General features: G+C 43.0%; 1 protein-coding gene across 3 annotated transcripts in view; it reads right to left on the reverse strand.

Annotated features, from left to right (window-relative positions):
* Nucleotides 1-4,525: 4,525 nt before the first annotated feature.
* LOC137523076 (trichohyalin-like) overlaps nt 4,526-12,341 on the reverse strand; it is a 39,040-nt gene continuing 31,224 nt past the window's right edge. For all 3 annotated transcript variants that reach the window (XM_068243273.1, XM_068243274.1, XM_068243272.1), the window contains one exon: nt 4,526-6,341. In XM_068243273.1, coding sequence (XP_068099374.1) covers nt 5,754-6,341 — 588 coding nt within the window. In that variant the 3' untranslated portion in view covers nt 4,526-5,753. The remainder of the gene's footprint in view (nt 6,342-12,341) is intronic.

Here is a 12,341-nt window from a genome sequence, read left to right on the forward strand (position 1 = left end):
GTGCTCTGACGGCTGTCGGCTCCGAAGTAGGCGGAAATACCCGATCGCCGTCGGGTCTGCTGTACTGCGCAGGCGCAAGTTTCCGGCAAGTTTCCGGCGCCTGCGCAGTAGAGCGGACCCGACTGAGATCGGGTATTTCCGTCTATTTCCGTGCCGAAAGCAGCCACAGCGCCCCCGCTGGAGCCTGCAAAGGTAAATATTGAAGCTACAGTCGGCTCTGTCGCCGGCTGTTCGGAGGGCTGCAGCGAGACCCCTGTGGGACAGAGGATGGCATGGGAAGCCTCATTAGGATCCGGAGGCTTCCCCCACCCGAGGTGAGTACCCCCCAGGGGAGGTTTTTGTTGTTACAGAGTCTCTTTAAGTTAAAACACGTTATGTGAACTGTGCCATCAGGAAAACATGGACATTACTTTGAAAATCAGTTGTCCCTTCAGTTATAACTGAGCGCAACTGATTAAAGGGGTTCTGTGTCCCTTTTTCAAAATGCAATTTAAGTGAAGAGATAACTTCATTTCATAAGTACTAATCTTTTTTTTCCCTGTCTCATGTAGAAACAGTAGAAAAAGTGCTGTCTCTCTCCTGCTCCTTTCTAATTATTAGTCTAGTTAGACGACTATTGTGCTGCAGGAAGAGGCACAGTCTAGAAGCTGTTCCTCCCTGCTATCTGCCTCCCCCTTTCCCTGCTGCACGTCATCTGATGAGTCATCCCTGACCTTTCTGCAAGCTCCAGACAGCAGGGGGAGGGAGATCTGGCTCTTGCGGCTTCAGCTCAGCTCATCTCTCCTGCACAGCAGTACAGGGAGACTGTGTTCTGACCTGGAAGCACTTTACATTGCAGCCATCTTGCCCAAAGGTTTACAAATTATATTTTATTAATTAAGTTATTTATTGGCAGCGGGGAGCGACGAAAATTGGAGAAATGAAGATTGGGAATAATGAGGGAAACAGTAATATGTTTATTTTAATGTGCTGTAAATTCACCATAGATCTTCTTTAAGTGTAAACGGGGCCTTAGAATTAATTTATATTAGTAACTTGTGAATAAGCTTTGCAAACAATTTTGTAGAGATTATGCAGTGGAAATTTTCAGGCATTAGAAAACAGCTTTTTTTGTGTGGAAACTAGACCCTAGGCCCATCACAATAACTGGCGCTATGCCTTGGCCGCTGCGCCCCTCAAAACCCCCTCCCTCCCCGGTCACCTCCACCAACACCCTGCAAAACAGCGCCCGCACGGTCAGCATGCATGTGCATGCCCGCTACGCGTACGTGGCCGCCACACATACATGCATGCACAACACAGTGACCGCGATTTGCACGTATGCCGCAATGTTCGCACGCATGCACGCCCCCTGCACACCTCCTCCTATGCTGTCTAAAGTCCACTAACATGCCGCGCATGCGCACTGGCCTAAACGCACGGACACGGGGGCACAGGAGGGGGACGCAGGGCCACAGGCAGATATTATCTCAAATATTGTTACACTGAGGGAATGGAAAAAGAAGGAATGCGATTTTGTCCATAAACCAACCCTTTTTATTATAAGGCCACACAATGTTGAAAGTCCAGAAGTAAATAATAACATTTTTGGTATATTTTTGCATGTAATGTTTGCTACATTTCAGATTGAGACCCACCACCATACATCCTAAAAATTATCATACTCATAATATATTAAAAGGTTGCCACACACGATACAAAAAAAAAATCTATTTGACTTTAATTCAATAAGATTGGTAACAAATACACAATTAGCAAGAGGAGAAAAAAGAGTGAGGGAGGAAATGATGTCATGATTCGCTTCATTCATAGGTAACAAAGATGGAAACTGTCTAGAATCGGATTCCCTGCTTTTCCTTTATAACATTCACAGGAATCATAACGTGGACAGTGCAATACATCTGTTATGTAAGTAGAACTAGTATCTATCTACTTATATACATGTGTGTTTTTATCTAGGTTAGCATGGGTGTCACTTATTCTTTAAGAACCTTTGAGTCATACATGGGTTGATTACTGAAAGTCTGTAAAACCCTAGGACCATAGACTACAGCTCTGCTGTCATTCATCACACATATGTTAATTACAGATAGTTTGTACAAACCTAGAATCATGGAACATAACTCTATATTATATAAAAACTCTGTTGTCTGTATATAAAAGCAACACACATGAGAATAAGAAACCTATAGCAGGTTAAGTGTTAGTGGCAACTCCTCTGAGTATACTGTTTGTGCCTCTCAGATACTCCAATCATTTTGCCTGAGGAAGCGAGTTCGCCCGTTGGAATGCATAGCAATTTGGAGGGGTTTTTTTATGAAAATAAAAGCTGTTTTGATATTATGCTGGGAATACACGGGTCGATTCTGGCGCTCGATTCTCCCATTCGATCATTTCCCCGCTCGATTCTCCCACTCGGTTCTCCTATCTTCCACTCATTTTTCTTATCCTTTTCCATACACTTCTATCAAGAGGCGAAACAATCAGGCGGGAGATCGAACATGTCGGAAATGATCTATCGAGCCATCTAAATGGCTCAAAAACGAACCGTGTATTCCCAGTATAAGACTAGTTGAGCCTGACTTCCTGGAGGTAAGTCCACCACTGCCTCCTTTTAACCTGGTACTGTGTTGATACCCCCAGGCCTCGGTGGAGGTCTTCAACCATCTTAGTCTTGGGCAAGGCTCCCTAATGGTCCTGGTTGTCCACCCTAAGTGGCTGTTAAAGTGAACATCCGGACTAAAAATCGACTCAGCAGCACTGAAAAGGCTTTGTGTTTCTTTAACAGTTTCACAGCATCAGAACTTTGTTTCTCTTATACAAACCTCATTTTTAGCTGCACAGAAGAAAACTGCCCGGGCTTTTTTCCCCTGATGCTGTGCAAAGCATGATGGGATTTCTGATTTTGTTGTTCTCTTTCTGCTGTTTTGGTGCAATTTTTTTTTTTTTTACATTTTGAATTTGACATTTGAAGCCTAGCGTGTGCAGCTGGGAGGGGTAATCAGGACACAGGATAGTTGGAACTGTGTCTCCTGCTCCTTGTCACCTCCTTTCAACCAAAAAGATGGCTGCCCCCATGACAAAGATGGCAGCCCCCATGAATCACAAACATTTGCCTGTTATTTTAAAACAGGGTGGGTAAGAGATTATATTACCTATCTATTCTAATTAACATAATTAATGTAACTTAATGACAGTATGTTTGTTTAGGCTGAAGTTCCCCTTTAAGGATGGTTGTAAATGCCCATTTCTGATTCGGCAGAAATTTCGTTTTATCATTTTCCATTTTTTTTATTTCCGTTTTTCAAGGAGTATTTGATTCGTTTCCGTTTTTTTTTTCCACACCAGGAAATGCAAAGAAAATGAAAAGAAAATGGAAATTGGAAAAACGGAAATCGGAAAAACGGAAAATTAGTCTTGTGATTGGTCTAAATTAAAATTTTGCAGGGAAATTCTGCATTCTCTGATTGTTCCAATGCTTCTGAGTTCTGTGATTGAGCTAAAAAAATTACTGAATTGTGGAAACTAGGATTTCCGTGGAATTCTGACCAGAAATTATGATTTTCACTTTTTTCCTTATTTTCCTTTTAAAATGCATAGAAAATAAGGTAATTACTAATAACAAATATCAGCCCTATAAAGCCTAATGTGTCCTGAAAAAAACAATATCAAATCATTTAGTTGTGATAATTATTGATAAAGTTATTGCCAAAGTAATCAGAGCTGAGCTGACCTGTGAAAATTACCAGGGCGGGGAAGTGGTTAAAGGCCAACTATGAAAGAGGTGACCATTTTCTCAGGACCTCAGTAATAAAGCACATGGCTATAGGAATAAAAAGGCAGTCAGAGTAATTTTTTTTATTCAGTGGGTTCTACCTGAAGAACAGTGTTCCATAAAGATACTGACGGCGTCGGATCGCAGAGACTCCGCCCTGTGAAGCCATGTTTGGAATAGTCTATGTTCAGCTCCCTACTCCAGTGCAGTGTAAGCCGCACACCAGCTGCTCTTATTTCATACAATACGATCTGAGTAATGTGATTGAAAATGTGACCATTCACTAAAAATTGTACCGGTAATGGGCACCTTAACCCTCCTGGCGGTACGCAGTTTCGGTGGCTGCATCCATGGGAAGGATTTTTGTAATAAAACTTGTTGTAACAGTTGTAGCTAGCACTAGGCTAGCTACCAGTGTCCCCCAAGCCCCCCGGACCTCTCTGATCCCCCCGATCGCCGCCGCTTATATTTACCCAGCCGCGATCCCACGAGAGCCGCAGCCTCCGTAATCAGCTTCAGTCGTCGCTATGGCGTGACGATCGGACATGACGTCATGACGTCCTGCCCAGTCCCGATCTTCCCCATAGCGAAGCCTGGAGCTGATTGGGAGGCTGCGCCATCGCAGGATCCCTGGGGGGTACGTATTACGGCGGCGATCGGGGGCGATCGAAGGGGACCGGAGGGATTTTGGGGACACAGGTAGCTAGCCTAGTGCTAGCTACAACTATTACAACAAGTTTTATTACAAAAATCTCTCCCGGGGCCATGCAATCCTTCACGGCGGCTACCCCGAGTGTAAGTCGGGGTTACCACCAGGAGGATTAAGAGGCAGGATCAACCGCTGTCCATTAGCCTGACTGCTAATATCATTAAAAACTATTTCAAGGTATCTGTGTCATTTTGAAATGTTTTAAAGTAACCATAAACTATAAAAAAGATCCAATTTTACAACAACTCAATAAAACCAATCAGATGTACAGAAAAATGTAAAGTTTTTTTTTTCTATTCGATCCAGAAATCTGATTGAATTTCCCTTTTTTTTCGATAGACGTTGATCGGGAGTGGTGGATTTTTCTGATCAATTTTTCAGAACATTGAATGGTGTAGGTTACATTATCAATTTCTAGATGTACAGTATAGATCAATGCAAGTTTTTCAGAGTGTGAGAGAACGCGGAAAAGCCGCCGCGTGTGCTGCTGAGGAGGCGGCTGTTTCCGCGTCCAATGCGGCGGTTTGCACGCGGAGGCCTGCGTCTGGTAACAGGGCAGAACGCGGAAAAGCCGCCGCATGTAACAACAGTAAGGCGGCTGGTTCCGCGTCCAGCGCGGTGGTTTGCACGCGGCAGCGTGTGTCTGGTGTGGCTGAGTCTGTTAGTGCACACAGGCTTAGGAATACGCGCGCGCGCGCTGAGAGGCAGAACACTTATACTGGGCAAGGAGAGGTCAGCTGATCACGCTGATCAGCTGACTCCAGAGCAGGATACTATTGGTTGATCAATTAGGGGTGGTGCCGGAGAGCACTACTCCATATATAGTTACTGCTGGCCAGTCTCAAGTTGTCTGCCATTGCGAACACTTATGTGAAAGCACTCAGACCTTAGTCAGATCCAACAGTGTGTTTGAACCAGGTGGACCTGAGAATTCACACTGAGCCAGATTACTTGTACTGTTATTCTGTTTATGCTTTGACTAGTTCCAGGGTGTAGAGACCACGGACCTCACACCCAGACTAGGGAACTTGCATTATCAATCTGTTATACTTCAGACTAGTTCCAGGGTGTAGAGACCACGGACCTCACACCAGACTAGGGAACTTGTGGCACATTGGTTAGATTTTTCAAATGTTACAATCAGAAAAATTGATTGGAATTCTCAAATTGAAAAGAAATATAAAAATTGTATGGTGTGTGTGGCCACCCGACCAATAAAATTTTCTAGGAGCACGGACTTCCTCTTCAGTGTTGGATGACCTGAAAAGATCAAAAAAAATATTTTGTGAACGGTAAGGCATATTCTAAGATCCTCATTGACCTCAGAAAGTAATCATAATAAGAGTTGTCATTCCCTCCTTTAGTGTTCATCTTTGCCATTCCTTCTCTCATGAGGGCCATTAACTGTCCATGAATCTCATCCAGCTCATCCAGCTTGCCCATTAGAAGATCCTTCTCCTCTTTCAGTTGCCATTGATCTGTTATGAGTTGGTCCCTTTCTTTCTTTAGCTGGTTTCGTTCATCAAACAGTTGGTTCCTCTCTTCTCGTAGCTGCTTCCTGTCCTCCTGAAATTGATTCCTTTCTCTGAGTAACTGATGTCTTTCCTTCATATATTGGCTCCTTTCAGCCAACAGTTCATTCCTTTCTCCTAGCAGTTGCCTCCTCTCACTCAGAAGTTCCTCCAGCCTCCACCTCTGGTCCCCTTCTGATTGGTTGCGCTCAGCTAGGAACTGATTCCACGTGGCAAATAGCAGTTCCTGCTCATTGGCTAACCGGTTACGCTCAGCCAGCAATTCTCTTTTTTGGTCTTGCACATGATTCCATTCAGTGAATACGTGGTAACTTGCAAAGATTCCCTAAGGAGGTCAAAAGATAGAATTTTATTGTCTATATTATGGAATATTGGAAATCTTTCTTTTGGTCAACAATTATGTATGTGGAAACGTTTATTTTTTAATTTTTTTTAAAATAAAGTTCAACAATGTTGTGGTTTTAGTAATCAGCAATAACTTGCTTGCTTATAGTCCTCTGATCTCCCATCTAGGAAACTTAATAGGAGATTGCCTGCAACTGCTTAGTTTATTTTAGCCTGCTTTTTTTATTGTTACCATTACAGGCGCTTGTAAGGGGCAAACTGAGCAATTGCCCAGGGCCCCAGTGCCTGTAGGGCAGCTAAGTATACTCCATTAAAGCAGACCTAAACTCTTCCACAGGAGAGAAAGAAAACACAGAGAAACTCACCCTGTGTGTATTTAGTTGTAACAGTCTGTCCAATTCTCCCTTATCTGCAGAAAATGAGTCACTGTAATTTGAGCTGCCAGCTCTGTCTGATCAGTGCCACGGGTGTGCCAACTTGTGTACTAATATATAAACACAGGAGGTTAACTCTTTCTCTGCTCTCATGAAACCAAGAAGTAGCAGAATCTCAGTAGGAGTTCTGTGGGCTGCAACAAATAAACGTTATTCTTTAAAGATTATTATGCTGTTGCTTATCTTTTAGAGCAGAGAGGAAGTTCTGAGTTCAGGTCCGCTTTAAGTGGAGTCACTATGGGGGTGATACATGAGCTGATGGTAACCCCCGCTTGTTGCAGAGTGCACAGTAGAGGGTAGTCTCACCCATCCAGCCAGCGTGCGGTGCTTCTACTTCTTTCTTTTTCTGGGCACTGTGTCATCTCCCGGGCTCCCTGCAGAGGTGTCTCTGTCCCCATGACCCATTGACATGTTACATTGGTATGTGTGTGCCTGTTGGGAACAGAGAAGAGCTTCTGGCAAGGATGGAGATGCGGAGAAAGGCAACCCTAATACGTGTATGGGGGGGGGGGGGAAGCAGAGGCAAAGATAATATTGTCATGTGGGGGAACAAAGGCAACCCTAATACCTTTATGGGGGCCAGAGGCAACCTTAATACCTGTTATTGGGGGGGGGGGGGGGGCAACTCTAATATTGCTATTTGGGGGAAGGCTACATTAATAATGCTATTTAGGGGTTATAAGGGGTAAAAACTTCCCTAATAATGCTATATGGGGTGGACAGAAATAAGATTACCTAATGCTGCTATCTAGGTGGTGGTGGTGGAGGGGGCAAAAGCCATTTCATGCTGCTATTTTGAGGTTGAGGGGGGTTAAAAGGTCATCTAATGCTGTGATCTGGGGTATGGGAGAGAAAATGCCACTTAAAGAGACTCTGTAACAAAATATTCAGCTTTATTTCTTGTATCCTTTCAGTTCCTATACCTGTTCTAATGTGGTCTGGATTACTGCAGCCATTTCTAGTTGCACTGTCTCTGTAATATATCTAATCTTTTTTTCTTTGTCAAGCCTTGTCAAGCCAAAGAGGAATGTGCTGCCTCTGCTGTGATAGGGAGAAGTTATGCACGAACCCTTCCACTCCCCCTGCAGGCTCTGTGTGCTTTGTTTACCACTCACAGACAGAGCTCTCTGAGGGGGAAGGAAGCTGCCTGTCTCATACTGTGAACTGTGAGAATCCCAGACTGGAGTGCAGATATAAATTCTCAATGTAATAAAATCTTGTAGTATACTGTAACATGAGATATACCGTCTTTCCCCGAAAATAAGACAGTGTCTTATATAAATTTTTGCTCTAAAAGATGTGCAAGGGCAGGCATGGGCAAACTTGGCCCTCCAGCTGTTGAGGAACTACAAGTCCCACAATGCATTGCAAGAGTCTGACAGCCACAGTCATGACTCATAAAGGCAAATGCATTGTGGGACTTGTAGTTCCTTAACAGCTGGAGGGCCAAGTTTACCCATGCCTGTGCTAGGGCTTATTTTCAGGGGATGTCTTATATTTGTATTAGGAAGTGTCTCTCAACAGAATATTTCCTGTTCCTTCGTACTGTGTTGTTCATGGATTTGAAAGTATGCTGCTGTACTGATCAGGCACCTGCCCTGTCTTCCCTGCACACAGCTGATAACCTTGCTGTGTCCTGGGATGACAGAATCAGTGTGCTGCACCACTGTGTCCCCACTTCCTGGCTGCCTCTTCCTCCTCTTTAGCTTCCACTAGGGCTTATTTTCGGGGTAGGACTTATATTTCAATCATGCTCAAAATTCCAGCTAGGGCTTATTTTTTTTAGGGTAGGTCATATTTTCAGGGAAAGAGGGTATACAAACATCACTTCCTGGTTAGCGGCCATATTTTTTGTTTGTAAACACTGCCTAAAACTGGCGATTAAAAGCCAGGATCGTGGTGGGGAGCGGCGGAAATGGCAAAGAGGGGCCCAGGAGAACATAATGAATAGAATGGTCTGCTTTTTATTATTATAAGAATTTGAGAGTATAGATTATCTTTAATACCACTAGGGATGATCAATGATATGCAACATTTTCAGAGTTTATGCAAATGTATACAATTTTTATGCAAATATATGCAGTTTGAAAATGGACCAATCAATTTAAACCCAGGTTTACATTGATTGGTCCAATTTCAAGCTGCAAATATTTGCATACAGAAATGACACACATTTGCACAAACTCAGAAGTGCTTGCATACCTTTGTATCTTTGATCGTTCCTAAATACCACTGTATGGTACGGGGGGGGGGGGGGGGGGGCATCTTATTTATAAGGGGTCCATGTCACCTAAAACTGGCCCTTTTTTGGGGGGTCCATGTCATCTAAAACAGTTTTTTTGGCGCCCAGGATTTTACGGATACCTATAGAGCACCCTGTTGTTGACCTGAGGAATCGGTTTGAGCCGCGAAACGCGTTGTCGTCTGAGGTGCTTTTTGAAAATAATTATCATAAATTCATTAAGAGTCGATGCCTTCCTATACAAGGTAGGCAAGAATCATATTATTGGTTTTTTTTGCAGTTAATTTAAGAGGAAATAAAGTATATCTAAATATATACTACACGAACAACTACAGCCCCTGATGAGTCATAGGACGAAACTAGTTGGGCGTGGCCTAGAGGAGTGAGGGACGCTGAGAGAGCTCTACAGGATCTTATATGCGCAATTGTTTCTACTAATTTGTAAGTGCACTACGTTTTAAACCTTTTAATAAAAGAAGATTTTACACTATGTTTGGCCTTGTTTGAACCCTAGGAGAGTTGCCAATAAGGGAATACACCTGGTGTCATCTATGAAGTGATAATTGCTGGTCTGTGCTGGGTCAGCCAGACTTTGTGGTGAGAGGCTTTGTTGATCATTCGGTGGTGGAGCACTGGGTGCTGTTAGTAAAACCGGGAGCATGGGTGAAATAGAATCCATTTGCAATATACAGTGTTACACTATTGGAGTGTCTCTTCTGTCTTTCATGATTTGAGTAAAAAACAGAGGAAGGAAGATACGCTGGAACACTGAGTAAACACTGGCTGGGCCAGAAGCGCTTTTGGCTGATCCTGAGAGGGGCAGCTGTCATTTCTGGTGAGCGTAAACTTTAACCATATGATTCAGGAAGTCTGAAGTATTTTTCCTTAAGAAGGCTGGAAGAAGGACTTTGTGGACTCTGTCACAAATTTCCCCATACCATCAGAAAAAATCACTATTGTCCCTGTATTGTTGTTTTTTTACTATGTACTATGATAAGTTGTGGACTATATACCTATAGCTTGCTGTAAGAGCGCCCTGTTTTATCTTAAAAATACTCTATAGAGCACCCTGTTGTTGACCCGAGGAATCGGTTTGAGCCGCGAAACGCATTGTCGTCTGAGGTGCTTTTTGAAAATAATTATCATAAATTCATTAAGAGTCGATGCCTTCCTATACAAGGTAGGCAAGAATCATACAGACAGAGCAGGGGAAGTTTTTAGACATTGTGATGAGCTATTTTTAGTATTGGAATGAATTCCATTCTATAAAAAAAGAGCAGACTTATACTTTTCTTTATTCTCATTCTAATTTGCATTTATTTGAGGTTGAGGGCACCACGCCCTCCTTTACCTTTTACCAGAGCATTAAAGAGAATCTGTATTGTTAAAATCGCTCAAAAGTAAACATACCAGTGCGTTATGGGACATCTCCTATTACCCTCTGTCACAATTTCGCCGCTCCTAGCCGCATTAAAAGTGGCTAAAAACAGTTTTAAAAAGTTTGTTTGTAAACAAACAAAATGGCCACCAAAACAGGAAGTAGGTTGATGTACAGTATGTCCACACATAGAAAATACATCCATACACAAGCAGGCTGTATACAGCATTCCTTTTGAATCTCAAGAGATCATTTGTGTGTTTCTTTCCCCCTGCATCTCTCATGCACTGAAGTTTCAGGCTGTTCTTTTCTTCCTGCAAACAGCTTTGCCCTTGTCTGTAATTCTTCAGTATGTGAAAGCCCAGCCAGCTCAGAGGATGATTTATCCAGCTTGTAAAAGATAAGAGAGAAGAGAGAAGCTGCTCTAATCTAAATAATACACAGGCAGTGTGCAGAGAGGGGGGAGTTCATAGTAGAACCACAACACTGAAGAACTTGGCAGCCTTCCAGACACAGGCCGACAAGTCTGACAGGGGAAAGATACATTGATTTATTACAGAGACAGTGATAGTATAAAGTGCTGCAGTAAGCCAGAACACATTAGAATAGCTTTTGGAACTTGTAGGATGATAAAAAACAGGATGCAATTTTTGTTACGGAGTCTCTTTAAGGCACTTAAAGGACAACTATCAAAGTTAACTAAAATTCTAAATGCCACATATATTTCCAGTAATTACTAGCAAATAGCAATACAAAATATAAAACATATGAAAATATGACATTTACAGAGAATAGTTTTCACTGTGGGCATTGCTACGGACGACTGTGTCCAGCACATTCAGCATAGAGAAACAATCTTCACTGGCTCTAATACTGTGACTGGAATCTGTTCAGAATGATAGACAGCAGCAATATAGCTTCAAATGTGTGTAAATAACTCATCAGTTGCAGTTCTGTGTACCCGATCCTGTGTCTCTCTCTGCCTTGCAGTGTGTAAAGTAAACAGTTTACTGCCAGGAAGATCTCATTCTGAATGGGGGAGGAGAGCATCCAAGTAAGGAGGTCCTTCTTTTCAGATCCTTCTCTGTATCTAAAAATCCCTCAGCTGTTCTCATATCATCTGTGAGAAAGCAGGCAGAGCAGAAACAAACAGTAAATTGTTCCTCTGTAAATAGTGACAGACAAGTGTAACCTAGCTACATGTCCAGCTCTGCCTCCACCTCCCCTGACACAAATCGTTGCAAACAGCTGGTAAACAAAGCATTTTTTTACACAGGCTGTGCTGAGAGACCTCTGAAAAGCTTTATAGTGTTCCGGCTAAAAGCTCTACAGGTATGTGGGGTTTACAGGAGAATAGAGATGGCCCGAATGGTTTACATGCAAACTTGTTACCCGAACAATGCGAGTTCGCGCTCACGTCGAATCGCAAACATTTAGCGAGTTTGACTCGCCCCCTATACTACATAATTTTCTCACTCTGTCTGCTGCTGCAATTAGTAAGAGAAGGGAGAGACATTGGAGAGATAGTGAAAGCGTTAGTTAGGTGGTCTGTTAGCTTGCTCCTTGCTGATATTCGTTGCTGAATAGAGTTGGGCCGTACCTCCGATTTTAGGTTCGCGAACCGGGTTCGCGAACTTTCGTGAAAGGTTCGGTTCGCGTTAAAGTTCGCGAACCGCAATAGACTTCAATGGGGATGCGAACTTTGAAAAAAAAAATAATTATGCTGGCCACAAAAGTGATGGAAAAGATGTTTCAAGGGGTCTAACACCTGGAGGGGGGCATGGCGGAGTGGGATACACGCCAAAAGTCCCCGGGAAAAATCTGGATTTGACGCAAAGCAGCGTTTTAAGGGCAGAAATCATATTGAATGCTAAATGACAGGCCTAAAGTGCTTTAAAACATCTTGCATGTGTATACATCAATCAG

Source organism: Hyperolius riggenbachi, chromosome 6, assembly GCF_040937935.1.
Source record: "Hyperolius riggenbachi isolate aHypRig1 chromosome 6, aHypRig1.pri, whole genome shotgun sequence".
Classification (NCBI taxonomy): Eukaryota; Metazoa; Chordata; class Amphibia; order Anura; family Hyperoliidae; genus Hyperolius; species Hyperolius riggenbachi.